Genomic DNA, 14,720 nt, shown 5'->3' with positions numbered 1-14,720 from the left:
ATTATATCATTGGTGACATAATTTTTGTGCTTTAGCGGTTGGTTTTCAGAAACTACTATTGTAGTGATGATTGGTGAAGTCCTCCATCACTATTTACAGTAGTCAAGTAGTTTATGTCATTCTTAAAACAACCACTAGGTGGCGCCCAAACAATAAAGGTTGAAATTTCCACACAGTCTTGTTTGGAGACGTTAAGACTTTAATACTTATAATTTATAGTTATGTTGTCCTGTCTGTTTGTATTGTTATTTGTATTATGCCTAAAATGCCTTTGTGTATCTAAGTGCAGGCAGTTTTCATTATATTATAGATTGATTAAAATATTATTTGTTATATTTATTATTTATCTGAACGTAAATATTGAAATAATAAAACATTTACATATATTTTTAAAAGTTTAACCTAAACCTAAACCTAAGTGAGCCAAAACACATCCAAGTTATAGTTATGTTTTCCCATGATTATCGGACTGACCTCCAGAACGTTTTATGTGCACTGCATTCCCAGACCCAATCCTCTTCAACCATTTATACTGTAGTAATTTGTGGGGAGTGGTGACAGCCTGTGGTTGTTGTTTGGCACACACCAGAACCCAGTCATCTAAATAAATGCTGTACATTCCTGTATATCTTTTATGCAAGCATTTTTCTTGAACTCAGTTGACTCCTACAGTTGGGGGGGGGGGGGTTGAAGATTCAGGAGGATCATCACCCGTCCGGCAGCATTTATACACCAGCTTTTATTCATGTGATGATTTTCGCCCCTACCTGCAGGTGCCCCCTGTGGTCAAATCATGTCGAATAATCATGAATTTATTCACAGGAACAGTATGCTCTTAATTGCAAACTATAGTAGTAGAAATTGTTTTCAAATGTTGTATGTGAATATACAATACATGAAATATTTGGGTTATTTTTTATTTATTCGGATTAAAGATTACAATAAAAATTAATAATTACCCTTAACTTTCCTTCTTACGTTAAATCCTTTACATACGCATATTTAATCTTATTAAGACCAAATATTATTTTATGTGAGGCAGGACGTTTAATGTATCATATTGGTGTCAGGACCTGACAAAAACCACCAAGTACTACAGACAAGGTAGAACTGGATGCAGCTTACTTAGTTTCTAGTCGGACAGAATAAAGTACGGAAACCACACAGCCACGTATGAAAAGGCGAAGCTCGCAAAAGGTGAACGTTTAATGTCTTTTACAACATTTCTCGAAATTGTCATTTTGAAATGAACGCATATTGTTTGTAGCGTAATTACACGCCAAAGACAAATTAGTTGAATTATTCTAAATATTTCTGAAATAATTTCTGCGTTAGCGCTGAGGAGGATTCTAGCTAGCGTTAGCAATTTTAGCTTGACAGGTTCCACCGTAAACACAACTAGCTAGCTGTCTTGCTAGCATCGTAGGCTAGTTTTACCCACCTACATTTTAACTGTCATACTTAATTGGCTAAAATTAATCAACACGCGGGGTAACGCAATTGTTATTGAATTTACTTCATAATTGTCTTGTTTTCTCTGAGCTGGTGGCCTCAGGGAGAGTGCGAACCCGAGGCTTTCAGCAAAAAGGCTACAAAACGAATCAAAATGCTATTATTTATATAAGGCGATAGTGTCGGATAATGAAGCGTAGCTTATGCACGGGTTAAAGATAATACGGCTGTTAGGACGGCGCGACGTCTGGTTTCAATGGCGGAATCAAAACAGACATGCAAATTGAATCTCGTCTGTTCACAATGAACGAAATGTACTGAGTTTTGAACATCTTTACCAGTCCAGACGGTTTAACAAGGCGTGCATATGCTTGGTACATCAGCATATCCAAATTTCATCCAAATTTCATCCAGAATTTTACTATCTTACATTTGTCAATCTCAAGAGAGACGCGAGTCTGGTGTTTTGTTGGGGGTGTCTTATCCGTGTCTCTTTGTAAAGTATTGGAATTGAATGTTAGTTGGTAGTTAACATATATTTAACTGCTTAATAAACAGGCTTGTTAGAAAGTGACTCTATCTTGTGTTTAAAAAAGCACATTGTGTTGTTACATAACATCATTGCTGTGTAAATCAAAACACTCCAGAGGAGCCACACCTTTGCCTCTGATGTAAATAGTCTTTTGGCCAGTTAAAAGCTAAATACTTAATTCATTTTTAACAATTTTTTTTTTCTTGTTTTATTCCTCCATCACTTCAGTGCTCCTGGACACCAACAATCTCTAAGCTGGCGTGCCTACTCCCACAACTGTTTTGTGAGACCTTTTTTCCAAAAGGGCAATAGCAGCACCGTTACTGCCGAGTTTGGAAACTCATCAGTCACAATCTGTTCAGATGGAAACCACTACTTATCAAGGAGAACAAGTTATACAATCCGAAGACAATATAGCCTCTTCTGTGGATAATCAAACACAACAAGGGTTGGAGAACCTGCAGAACATAAAGAGGGATCTTCTTAATGGTGAGTCATGATTGTTAATGGGATGCAGGGAGATTTTCTAGCATCTTTGATATACTCCGGAGGAAGTTGTGTGCTTGTGTTTATATGTTTGTGTCACCCAAAAAAATACATGATTTTGTTGAAATTGATTACTTTGGATTATTTTGGTGTGTGTGTGTGTGTGTGTGTGTGTGTGTGTGTGTGTGTGAGAGTGTGTGTGTGTGTGTGTGTGTGTGTGTGTGTGTGTGTGTGTGAGTGTGTGAGTGAGTGAGTGAGTGAGTGAGTGAGTGAGTGAGTGAGTGAGTGAGTGAGAGAGAGAGAGACTCAGCTCGTGTAGATCCCTGGTTCTATTTGAAAAAGCAACACTTGTCTAACTATACTTAGTCAGTATGTCAGTGTATTTTAATGTGTGAATTTTTAATGGCAAATCACAACTACATCCATATCGATATATAGTCTTTTCACTGAGGTGCACAGTTTTTTTTATCCTTTTAATCTTATTTCTGGTATCTGTTTTGTCTGACTTATTGTATATCCTGACATGCATGACCTGTTTTAGAGACTTCAGGCATTCGACAGCTCCATGTTACACAGCTCTTTGGACTAATGTGTTAAAGTAGCTGAACTATATTCAAATTAGTTGTCATCAGGGGGCATTTGTGCTTTTAGTCAACTTTACTCTGGGTTTTGAAGAAAAACCCAGTGAGCTAGTAACTGTATTATTAGGGGATCCAGAAAAGACACAACATTTAAAACACAGATGTTGGATGTATCTTCTTTACATGGATAACTTGCTATTGTTTTCCTTGATAAAAGACAAGGTTCCACCACAGTAACCATGTGCTGCATGTTTCTAGCCTTCTTTTTCGTTTTAGCTATTGTAGCTTAACATGGCTGCTCAGCCAGTTTGTCAAGAGAATCGAATTCTCTCACTTGAGTTCACTAGAGAACTAATCACACATTCCTGAGGGCTTCTCTTCCCACTTCTCTTTCAGGTCCTGTTAAGTCAGATGTGGTGCCAAATGGAGATGGACTGGCAGAGGGCTTCAGTGCTTCAGGGGACATCCATTTAAATGGGTCCGTTCCTCAGATAGCCCCTCCCGTGAGCGCGAGCTCCCCTGTCAACACCCAGACCCAAGAGCCCTCCCCAGGTGTGGCTGCTTATCCACCCTTGATGCTAGAGAAGTCTGAGGGGGCTAGTTCTGATGTCACGGTTCACACAGGGGATGCATTGCAGTCCCTCAGACTGAGTATGCCTATGCAGGAGACTGAATTGTGTAAGCATTAACCTACGTGGAGTGAATGCCCCCTCTATCCTGTTTCTGTATTTTGATCCTAATTTTGCTGTGGGATGTTGATTTTTTTTGTTTTCATTTATTGTTGGCTCATGTCATTTTAACCCCTTGTTTGTGTGTTACTGTATGTATACAGACGTTTTCAGTGAATACTTCTTTTAGTTAAGTCCTCTTCATGTCTGATACAGTCTCTGTTTGCCGGTTTAAACTTTGGTGTGGGTGCTTCATTTGGGACACCATACTAATGGCTGCATTTTGGAACTAATCCCTCTTTTACGTTATCATTTGGAGGCATTTTAAAGTCTTGCACAGTTGTCATGTTCTTCGTTATGAAATGCCTTTTCACAAGCTGTTGTGATTTTGTTTGGCTTCATTTTACAGCTCCCACGTGGTCTATATATAGCACCATGTGAAGAATCTCTTTTGATCACAGTTAAATACGACTGATCCAATGTTCATCTGTTCAGTCTGTTTATACAGTTATTTCATTTGTTGAAACTCATGGTAATACTTGCCATTTTATCTGCACAAACAGTAAGAGTGAAACAGTAAGGGGGGGGGGGTTATTAAATATGTGCATGGTGAGTGCTCCATAACATCAGCACTGCTCTAAAACTTTCCAGTATCCTTCTGAGTTCACTTATGTAGAGCATTATCTTTTACATAACATATTTCCCTGTAGCCAACCAGAAACCATCTCTGGAAATGGAGAACGAGGAGAAGATTCGCCTAGAGGCTCGCCGGCGTCTTGAGGAGCAGCTCAAACAGTACAGAGTACAGAGACATAAGGAGAGAGTGAGTAATTGAGTCTACTGTTCTACTGAATTTATTTAACTTTGACAGAATTGATTTTGGTTTAAATTCTTACAGGTCAGTACATAATTTACTATTTAGGTTTTTTTTAGCCACTCTTTCTTTTTTATCTGTATGCCTGAGCTTGATTTGCAGAAAATCTGAATTTCACGGTTTAATGTGTAATAAATTCTCTAGTTTTATTTAGTTGATTTTCTGACACTACTCCCTGATTTTTTTTTTTAATTCACAGCATGTTCATCCACTTACAAACCCTTCAAGCAGATTTTTTTTCATCATTGCACTGGCTTTGGTTTTTCTTTCTGTTTTCAGTCTCATCGTGTTGCCACCAAGAGCAGGCCATTCAGTACCCTGGATCCAGAGCTCATGCTGCATCCTGAGGCTCTGCCCCGGGCCAACACCGTTGCAATGACCAAGGAGTACTCCTTCCTGAGGACAAGTGTGCCACGAGGCCCCAAACTGGGAAGCTTAGGAATTCCCCCTTCCAAGGAGAGGAAGTCAAAGTCACCTCGCTCCAGCAAGATCCATTCCTTGGCTGATTACAAATCTCCTGAAAATGATGGTGGTGGTGGTGGTGGTGGTGGAGGAGGAGGCGGTGTAAGGACAGCAGATAAGAGCATGAGCTCCATCCAGTCCAGTATAAGTTCAGTTTCCACAGTGTCTGAGGTCAGCGTAATGTCAGAAGGCAGCACGTATGAGACAGAGCCAGAGCCTGGTGCGTCATTCCCAGTCGGAGACAACATCTCAGAAGTTGATGGCAGTGAATCAGGAGTAAGGCCGGGGAACGACAGTAATGACAGTGACAGCTCATCTTACAGCAGCGTGTCTGCCAGGGGGGTGTACGGCATGCTCTCTGCAGCAGTGGAAAGACAACGGGGACCCTACTCCGTGGATGGAAGGGAAATCGCTCCTGAGGCTGTAGGTCAGTTTCCTTCTCTGCAGGAGGTGCTGCAGGCAGCCAGTGAAGAGCAGCAACTGCTGGAGCAGGAGAAGGAAGGAGCAGCAGAGCCTCGTAGCCGCAGGGACAGTTTTTCCAGCAGGTATTTGTTGATGTCCCATAAAATAGATGACTCTGAGAATATTATTAATAACCCAACATTTAGTTGTTCATGTGTTAGATCCTTGGACACAAATTAATAACATTGATACCTGGTGTTTGCATTTGTTTTAGTGTTTCATTGGAAAGTTCAGTGATGGGCAATGATGAAATCCTCCAAGTGCTGAAAGAGAAGATGAGACTTGAGGGCCAGCTGGAATCTTTGTCGTCTGAGGCCAATCAGGTTATACGACTCATTCATTTCTGTAATCCCATTTTCTGTTGCAAGCATCAGTTTACATAATGATGTTGATAAGTAAGTAATATTTAATATTCTAGTTCCTCTCAAATTTTTTAACATGTGATTAGACTAGACTAACGTGATGAGTTTGGTATTAACTAGTAAATTGTGTTAGTGTTTACCTTGTATTCATCTTATTTAAGCTCATTCAATCATGGCTCTGAGTTTTATTACAAGAGACATTATTCATATGAATTTTGTAGCTTCATTGTCATTAATGGAACTGGTTGTTTTAGCCTAAAATTAACTTCCTTTCAAATCATTCACTGTAACATTATAGCAAATGTTTGTACGGCATAGCTAATGGTAGTTCATTTGTAATAGATTTAACCTGGCCATTGCCCAGTTAATGACTCTGACTATATTAAATACACTGAGAATAATTGGATGACTAAAGAATGACCACTTTACTTTCAGGCCCTCAAAGAAAAGACAGAGCTTCAGGCCCAGCTTGCGACAGTAAATGCACAGCTACAAGCTAAGGCAGAGGAAGCTCAGGTCAGCAAGGACAAACAGACTGCACTAAACACAGAGGTTAGCACTTTGCGACAGAACTGCAGCCAGCTGGAGAAGGCCATGATGGAGCTTCAGGGAAGTCTAGAGAGCAAAAGTGCTGGTCTAACTTCTCTAAGCAACGACCTGAAGGTGGCTGAAGACCAATACAACAGGCTGATGGGGAAGGTGGAGGAGATGCAAAGTACCATCATGTCCAGGGACACAACTGGTGAGTGAGCCTCAGAGCTGAGTGTTCGATGATATTGTGACTTTTAAACGGTTTGGATTCTTAAAATTCACGTTTCTGTTCTATACTCCTGCAGTTCAGGAGTTGCGTCAGCAAATGGGTGGTCTTCAGAACCAACTTCAGCAGATCCAGCTGGAGCGCAGCACTCTGCAAAGCCGACTAAAGACCTCCCAGGCTGAAATTGACTCACTCCAGCAGGTCAGACAGTGGTATCAGCAGCAATTAGCTCTAGCCCAGGAGGCAAGAGTTCGACTGCAAAGTGAAATGGCCAACATGCAGGTAAGACTGGTACACTCCCGTGACACTCTTTTTCCATCAAGACTTGGAATTCGTCATGTAACATGTTGTGTTTTTTCCTACCCCCAGGCTGGACAGATGACTCAGATTGGTGTCCTGGAACATTTAAAGTTGGAGAATGTGACACTATCTCATCAACTCACTGAGACCCAGCATCGATCCATCAAAGAAAAAGAGCGCATTGCTGTTCAGTTGCAGAGTATTGAGGTATATTCCCCAAGATGGCATTGTCAGGCTGATATAAAGTGTTTCATTTTAATAAAATAAACAGCAGGCTTTATCATGCTTTATAAACCTAGCATTCAGAAATCGCACGCCTGGCTTACTAAATCCTTGCATAATATTGTTTTCATACAACTGTGATACGCATTCGTAAAAAGAGATGGCATTCCTGAGCTTAGACATTGATATAAGAATAAAAAAACCTTTGATTGTCCCGCAATTGGAACTGGTTTGAACGTGTACTTGTTCTCAAAGTCCCAGCCGAACATCAGCTAATCAAATCTTGCCTTTATTCAACATTGTCTGCTAGTGAAAAAATGGCTGTAAAGACGAGCATACTTACTTGCATTTTGATGCTAATTCAGCCTGTAACAGCAATTGCGACAGTGTACATTTATAACTTTGCAAATTGATGGATGTCTTCCTTTTTTTTCTACCCTGGTGCTGTCTGTCGTTAAGGCTGACATGCTCACACAGGAAGCTGCTTACAAACAGATTCAAGATGCAAAGACCATGGTGGAAGACGACCTACAGCATAAACTGGGGGAGTTTGAGGAGGAGCGAGAACGCCTAATAAAACTGGCAAACACAGCCAGCACTCTAGAAAGGGAACTAGAACAGGTAGTCACATACGTTTTTACTCTACATGTTCAGTGAACTTCTGATTGTATTTTTCAGATAACTGGCTTTCATATTCTCTCACTTAGGTGAAGTTGACCCTTTCCCAGAAGGACATGCAGCTGCAGTCACTCCAGAAAGAACATCTGGAGCTGATGCGGCAGCTGACCACCACTCAGGAAAATCTTCACACCAAAGAGCAGGCCATTAACCAGCTAGAGGCTCGATATCTGGAGCTGGAGACCCAGCTGGCTGAGCTGCAGACAGAGAGCAACGTCAAGGACGACAACATCCAGTACCTCCAGAACGAGAAGATTGTCCTGGAGGTAGCGCTGCAGGCAGCCCGGGCCGACAAGAGTCAACTAGATGATGGTGCTGAGCGGCTTGGAGAGGGCGTCCTGGTGGCGTCTGATGTTTTAGATCAGCTCAGGCAGGAGGTCCAGATCAAAGCCAGTCAGGTACTTTTGCAGAGAGTTTGTGCAAATAGAACTCCATAATGATGTTGTGTATATATTGTGGGGCTTATTCTCTGTTGCAGATCGAAAGTTTACAACAAGAGAACTGTTCCCTGAAAAAACAAACTCAGAAACTGAAAGAGCAGTTCCAACAACAAAAGGTAAAACAGTTCCTTCCCTTTTGAATAATGTCTGTGGACAGTAGTGTAGTATAGACTGTGTGTATTCTAAGTAATCAGTAATCTTGCAACAGTTGTGAGAGGACGTTTTATACAAGCAGACAGTTGTTATGTCCAAGAAACACCCAGTTGCTGGTTGACATGCCTCAGTGGTTGAGCAGTGGAGGATGCTGTTCAGTTTGCACTGACAGACTGTCATAAAGGGGGTGTAGAAGATTGACAGAATGACAGAAACGTGAATTGTGTTTTGTCTCGTACAAGACTTTTGACGACCGTCTTCGCACTTTCACACATTATCATTCATATCTGAGCGTATTATGAACTTGTCAGAGTAAAATAACTGTGCCAAGTGATTGTTTGTTCAAAGTACTACATGATTGACGAGTGGCTGAAAAGCCATAAAATGTTTTAAATCTTTGTAAATTGTACAGTTTTTATGGAAAGCAGGAAATTTTGAAGATGGTTTTGTAAGTGCAAATGCAGTTTCAGATTTATGTTTTGTATTGATCTAGAAGCCTAGTTAATGAACTATTTGTATCACAGTTTTTGTCAGTTCATAAAATGTCTGACTGTAGCCTAAAACGGATGCAACTCTGTAAAATGCATTTCACTAAAGCCCAGAGGTGCAGTGTGTGATTCAAATGCTGTGTATCTGTACTGTGAAATGTCATTTTGCCAACCCCCTCAGTTCAGTCAGAGTGACACTAGTCATTCTCACAGAAAATAGTCTATAGCTTAGTTATTGTCCTCTTCTCTTTAAACCTTTACATAAGCACACTGCGTCACTGTTTCCACAGGTGATGGTGGAAGCATATCGTCGTGATGCCAGCTCCAAAGAGCAGTTGATCACTGAGCTCAAATCCACCAAAAAACGTTTGCTGGCGGAAGTGAAGGACCTGAAGCAAGAGCTGTTGGACGTTCAAGGAGAGAAACAGAAGGCAGAGTTGGAGCAGGGCCGTCTGCATAAGGAGATGGTGAGAGTCCAGGAACAGATGAGTAATATGGAGGCCCATCTGCAAGCAATTCAGCGAGAACGGGATCAACTAGAAACTCAGATCCAGGTATTACGGTTTTAATAGTAAAATTGGGGAGGGGAGGAGGAAGATAATGTCCGAGTTAATTTGTTTTTTTTTTCCACAACTTAGTCTCTACAGTTTGACCAGAGCCAACTAGCAGCCGTAACACAAGAGAACGAGGGCCTGAGGAAACAGGTGGAGCAAATGGAGGCTGAAGCCAAAAAGTGAGTCATGTGCTGCATAGAGATTTGGGGAGCTTGAATGGTTCTCACAGTGATGACTTGGAACATAATGCATACCTCTGTTGTCAAATGACATTTATAAATACAACTATGTAACATTATACAGTTAATATGGTTTAAATGCATTGCTCCACTGCATTATACTATATCTGTAAACAAATATGATCATTTTATAAGCTCTCTACTACACATTATGGGCATATGTACTGTATGAATGCTCTCCTGCTGGAACAATACAACTTTGGGTGAGAAATGTAACTGGATTTCATATCCTAATAGAGCCATCTCGGAGCAGAAGGTGCGCATGAAGCGGCTCGGGACAGATTTGTCCAGTGCACAGAAGGAGATGAAGGCTAAGCACAAGGCTTATGAGAATGCTGTGAGCATCCTGAGCAGGAGACTCCAAGAGGCCCTGACTGACAAGGAGACAGCTGAGGCAGAGCTGGTCAAACTCAAAGCCCAGGTGTCAGATGGGGGGAACAGCCAGGCCTTACAGGTACTGAGCATATCCCATGTACAACATTTCTTTAAAGGCTATATAGTCATTCTTTTTATTCTTTAACCCATTCATCTTTATTATTGTGATTTAATTGGTAAAGATGTTTGATAATTGCTGTGGGGTTTTGTCATTCAGAAAAAGATTCAGGCGTTGCAGGCTGAGCTTCAGGCTGTGACCAATAGCAAGACAATGCTAGAGAAGGAGCTGCAGGAAGTGATCACCCTCACTTCCACAGAGCTAGAAGAGTATCAGGAGAAGGTCTTGGAGCTTGAGGATGAGGTGAGCTGTTATAATGTTGTACTAAGTTAAGTTCTGTTTCTGTCAAAAACATGTGTAATAATGAATCTTTTGCTTTTACTCGTTAGAATACTGTATGAACAGTGTGTTTACACTTATTTTGTTTTAATCATGCTTATTTTACAGCTTCAAGAGTCACGATGCTTCAAGAAAAGAATCCGAAAGTTAGAAGACGCCAACAAGAAGCTAGCACTTGAGCTGGAGCATGAAAAAGGGAAACTGGCTGGGTTAGCACAGTCTCACAGTGCACTGCGGGAGCACACCAACATTTTGGAGTCTGCCTTGGCTAAGAGAGAAGCCGATCTTGTCCAGCTCAATTTACAGGTAAATGGTAGTATGTGTCTTATAAATCATCCTAATTAGAATAATGTGGCATGTTGTAAAAACCAAACTTTGCTTTCACGTTTACCCTTTCTTTAGGTTCAAGCTGTTTTGAAGCGTAAAGAAGAAGAGGACCAGCAAATGAGGCAGATGGTACAAACCCTACAGCTTGCCTTGGAAAAAGAACAAAACAAAGTGAAGGATCTAAAGGAACAGGTAAAAGGTTTTTTGCTTTTCCAGTGATTTGAGTTTGTAATTTAAATAGATTTAAGTTACTCTCAACTAATTTGTCTCTTTAAAATTAGACTCTTAAATAAATTTAAAAAAGATAAAAAATAAATGTTTGATTTATGGTCCATAGCTTTCTCTCCCTCCTTGCTTTGTGGGCTGTTGTAATGTAATGTAATGTAATGTAATGTAATGTAATGTAATGTAATGTAATGTGCCCTTTAGGTGGCAGCAGCAAAAGCTGAAGCAGCTCACAACAGACGCCACTACAGGGCAGCCATGCTGGAGCTGTCAGAGATTAAAAAGGACCTGCAATCCAAGGAGGACCTGGTTAAGGCTCTGCAGAGCGAAGCTCTGAAATTACAGTATGTACACCTGTAAATTTACCATTGTCTTGCAAAATTGCCATTTATCCTTTACAACATTTTTTAATTATGTCATATTCTGCAGGGCTCAAGATAAGCAACACACTCAGGAGGTCTCCAAGTTCCAAGAGGAGCTGGCCGAGGCTCACTCACAGCTTCAGATCCTCCAGAAACAGCTGGATGAGGAACTGGCTAAACAGCCTCTCACTAACCAAGAGGTAAAGACTCTCAATGAGGGTTTCTGAAATGTTTTGTTGATGAACATTTCATTTCATTAATTTCTTAAGAAAGAGAGGTGATTGTATATTGCTGTTGGACATGATGCATCTCGCTTATTTATTTCACATTTTATGATGCATATTGATGGAAAAAATGTCTAACACCGAGTACTCATTCAGGTTGAGGACTTAAAGTGGGAGGTGGAGCAGAGGCAGAGGGAGATTGAATCTCAAAAACAGCAAGTGGAGATGATGGAGCAGTGCCACCAAAGGGAGCTGGACAACCTACAGACAGCTCTGCAGGCAGGTTTAAATTTACATGTGAAAGACACACAACCACCACTCTTTTTTCTTTCTTAACTGTAAATGTATTTTTTGTGTTTCAGAACATTAAAGTAGAGCTGGAGTCAGTGCAGGAGGAGTTGAGCGGCACAAGGAAGGACAAGTTTATTCTACAGGCAAAAGTGGGTGAGCTGAGGAACAGTATGAAGACAGTCCTTCTGCAAAATCAGCAGCTGAAACAGGATCTCAAGCAAAGCCGCCTGAGGAAGGTAAAGTCACTCATTGCTTTTCTATTTGTAAAAAGAACTTGATTAAAGAACTACTAGGTAATATAGTTAAATGATGTGTTGGGTAACAATCACACACATGTAGAATTACAACTAGATGTTCTGAATTTAGAGACTGAGTTTGATCCTTTATGAGGTAACAATTGGAGCTCACATTACCTAACGTGTCTGACTGTTGTGTACTGTATTTTGTATGGTGCTGGTATAAATAGAAACCTAAATAAATTATATCTCCTGTATCAAGTGACTAAATTCATAATAATGTAATAATGATTTTGGAGCAGCAGCGCATGGAGTTGAAGACTGAGGGAAATCCATCCAACCCTGTGACGCCTGTCAAGATCCCAGATTGCCCAGTACCTGCTTCCCTGTTGGACGAGCTGCTAAAACCATCAGCTTCTGTAAACAAGGAGCCTCTCAACAATCTGCACAACTGTTTAAGGCAGCTCAAGTAAGCCTGTTGCTTCTGACTGAATGGCTCTATTACAGTAAACATATTCAACTGACACTAATTTTTGTGTAGCGCTAAACATTATATAAATACCTGAATGCATGTTCTGTTTCTTTTTCCTCAGAGAAGAGATGGACAGCCTTCAAAAGCAAATGGAGGAACACACAGTTACAGTTCACGAGTCCATGAGCTCATGGACAAACACTGAGGAACTTTCTCAACCCGAGCATCAAAGCAGCCTCCCCCAATTATCAACGTCGCTAAATAACATGGTGGTAGAAAATAACAATGAAGTGGAACAGCAGCAATCCTAACAGAAGAACTCATCTCAGGCCAGTAGAGGGAGAGTGGAGTTTTATCCACGAGGGCCCTTTTTAGCCCATTTCTCTTTCTCTTTTCTTAACAATTGCAGCCAACATTTGGCACCTTGCATAGCACAGCAGTGCATTCGCAGAGTAATAAGATATCTACCATAGCTTTATTAATTTCCCTTTTTTTTATTGTTGTATATATTTTTGTTATGCTGTTTTCACATTTATTTATTTACACTTAAAGAATAACAACTTTCAATTTGCAAGACTCTCCTCATTTATTGTTCTGTTAATGTAGATACAGGTTCAGCCAACGGTTCTGTGCTAAGTAGACTGGTGGCTTTTATGCTGCTTAATGATGCTGACATGATTAGTGTTTTGGTCACTGAAACAGGCCGAGAGTCTGCCACCACACTGGCTATAAACGGGTCTACAATTTTTTAATTTTATTTTTATTTTTTTGTCGCTTATCTGTCATTTTTACTATTGTTTTACCTCCATGCAGATTCAAGGGAGCTTATGGTGAAACACCTTCAATAGTCTTTCATGAGGTTGTGGTCAATTTGTTAAAATGCAGTGTTTCCAATGTTTGTTGTTACCACAACGTTGGGAAAACGTTAATCCCAGTTACGTATGGAGGTGTATGGTTTAGCATGGACTACAGTCATTTGTATGCAAAACAAAGCCTTAAGCAGTCTTTAATATGCTGTTAAGGACTAAGATGGTTTGGATAAGTGTGTGCGTGCGTGCTTGTGTGTATGCAAAATGTAATATGTTAATATTGTTAAAGTGGATCAGTTCAACTGATGTTGCACACTAAATGATCAGAACTATACTGACAGAGAGAGAAGGTTTTGACAGCAGTGTGCTATCAGATGTGTTCACTTTCTGTTGTTACATTTAGTACATACTCTATTTACCAAAAAATGACTACCCTGAATCAGATGTGTTGCTTGTTGTGTGGCTGTTTAATGCCTGAGGGGTTAAAGTAATTGTTTCCAGAGGTTAATATATAAATACGCTTCCTTTTTTTGTTATTGTAAATTCATCCTGTTTGTTTAATAGTGTCAAGAACATGAAAATTCAATATATAAAATGCAAACCATAATGCCAAACTGTAATTTTGGACAACCTGCACTAGCATCTATGTAGGTACAGTAGCTTTCTGCATGGAACTGTGCTGCAGCAGCTGTGCTGACGCTCATTCGCACATGTATAATAAAAACAAACATTGTATGCTTGTGAATTTCCCCAAGGGACAATAAAGGGAGGCGGATGCATATTGCAGTTAAAAACAGGCATTGATATATTGTTCTAAAACATCTTTCAGACTGTTTATAAACAGCCTTTCACTAACATTGATTGTAATTATATTTTGGGCACCTCCTCTATGCATAAAATTTACTGTATACTTTCTTTTCAGAATAGGTTTGACTAATTCCAGTTTTAACATTTGTGTTGGGAGATGTGATTGTATTTATCATAAAATTGCACTATTCAATCATTACGGCTCATTCTCATTCCTTTCTGCCTTATATCAGCACAATTGCCATAATAGCCAATAGTTTGAGCAGTGGAAACCGCTTCCCATATCCAGATGATTTTCTGTTCTTCTCTTGCCTTGTCTAGCAGTTTGACAAAAAAGCATGTCCTGGGCTGAATGTTGTATTGTGATGGGCAGTTTTTCTTTATCAAGGAGAGTATATATACAACATATACTACCATATACTGTAATATAAGAAGATGTCCCCAACTGATGATATGCTTAGTTGCTTAGTGAATACCTCTGGCAG

The 14,720-nt window shown here is 40.2% G+C and overlaps 1 protein-coding gene across 2 annotated transcripts; it reads left to right on the top strand.

Annotated features, from left to right (window-relative positions):
* The first annotated feature begins 1,107 nt into the window (after positions 1–1,107).
* golga3 (golgin A3) lies at positions 1,108–14,431 on the top strand. 2 transcript variants are annotated; one of them, XM_029162789.2, is made up of 24 exons: positions 1,108–1,197; positions 2,213–2,473; positions 3,448–3,603; positions 4,430–4,542; positions 4,873–5,600; positions 5,732–5,840; positions 6,315–6,621; positions 6,716–6,918; positions 7,006–7,143; positions 7,618–7,779; positions 7,866–8,234; positions 8,315–8,392; positions 9,208–9,471; positions 9,556–9,650; positions 9,948–10,164; positions 10,303–10,446; positions 10,591–10,788; positions 10,885–11,001; positions 11,239–11,378; positions 11,464–11,596; positions 11,777–11,899; positions 11,983–12,147; positions 12,450–12,616; positions 12,741–14,431. In XM_029162789.2, exons 2-24 carry the CDS (start codon positions 2,347–2,349, stop codon positions 12,928–12,930), a joined length of 4,443 nt encoding a protein of 1,480 aa, XP_029018622.1. In that variant the 5' UTR covers positions 1,108–1,197; positions 2,213–2,346; the 3' UTR covers positions 12,931–14,431. The 2 variants fall into 2 exon arrangements, with proteins under 2 accessions (XP_029018622.1, XP_029018621.1); XM_029162788.2 differs by having other exon boundaries at positions 3,448–3,729.
* The last annotated feature ends 289 nt before the right edge of the window (positions 14,432–14,720 follow it).

Source organism: Betta splendens, chromosome 9 (genome assembly GCF_900634795.4).
Source record: "Betta splendens chromosome 9, fBetSpl5.4, whole genome shotgun sequence".
NCBI lineage: Eukaryota > Metazoa > Chordata > Actinopteri > Anabantiformes > Osphronemidae > Betta > Betta splendens.
This window is presented reverse-complemented; position numbering and strand designations above follow the sequence as displayed.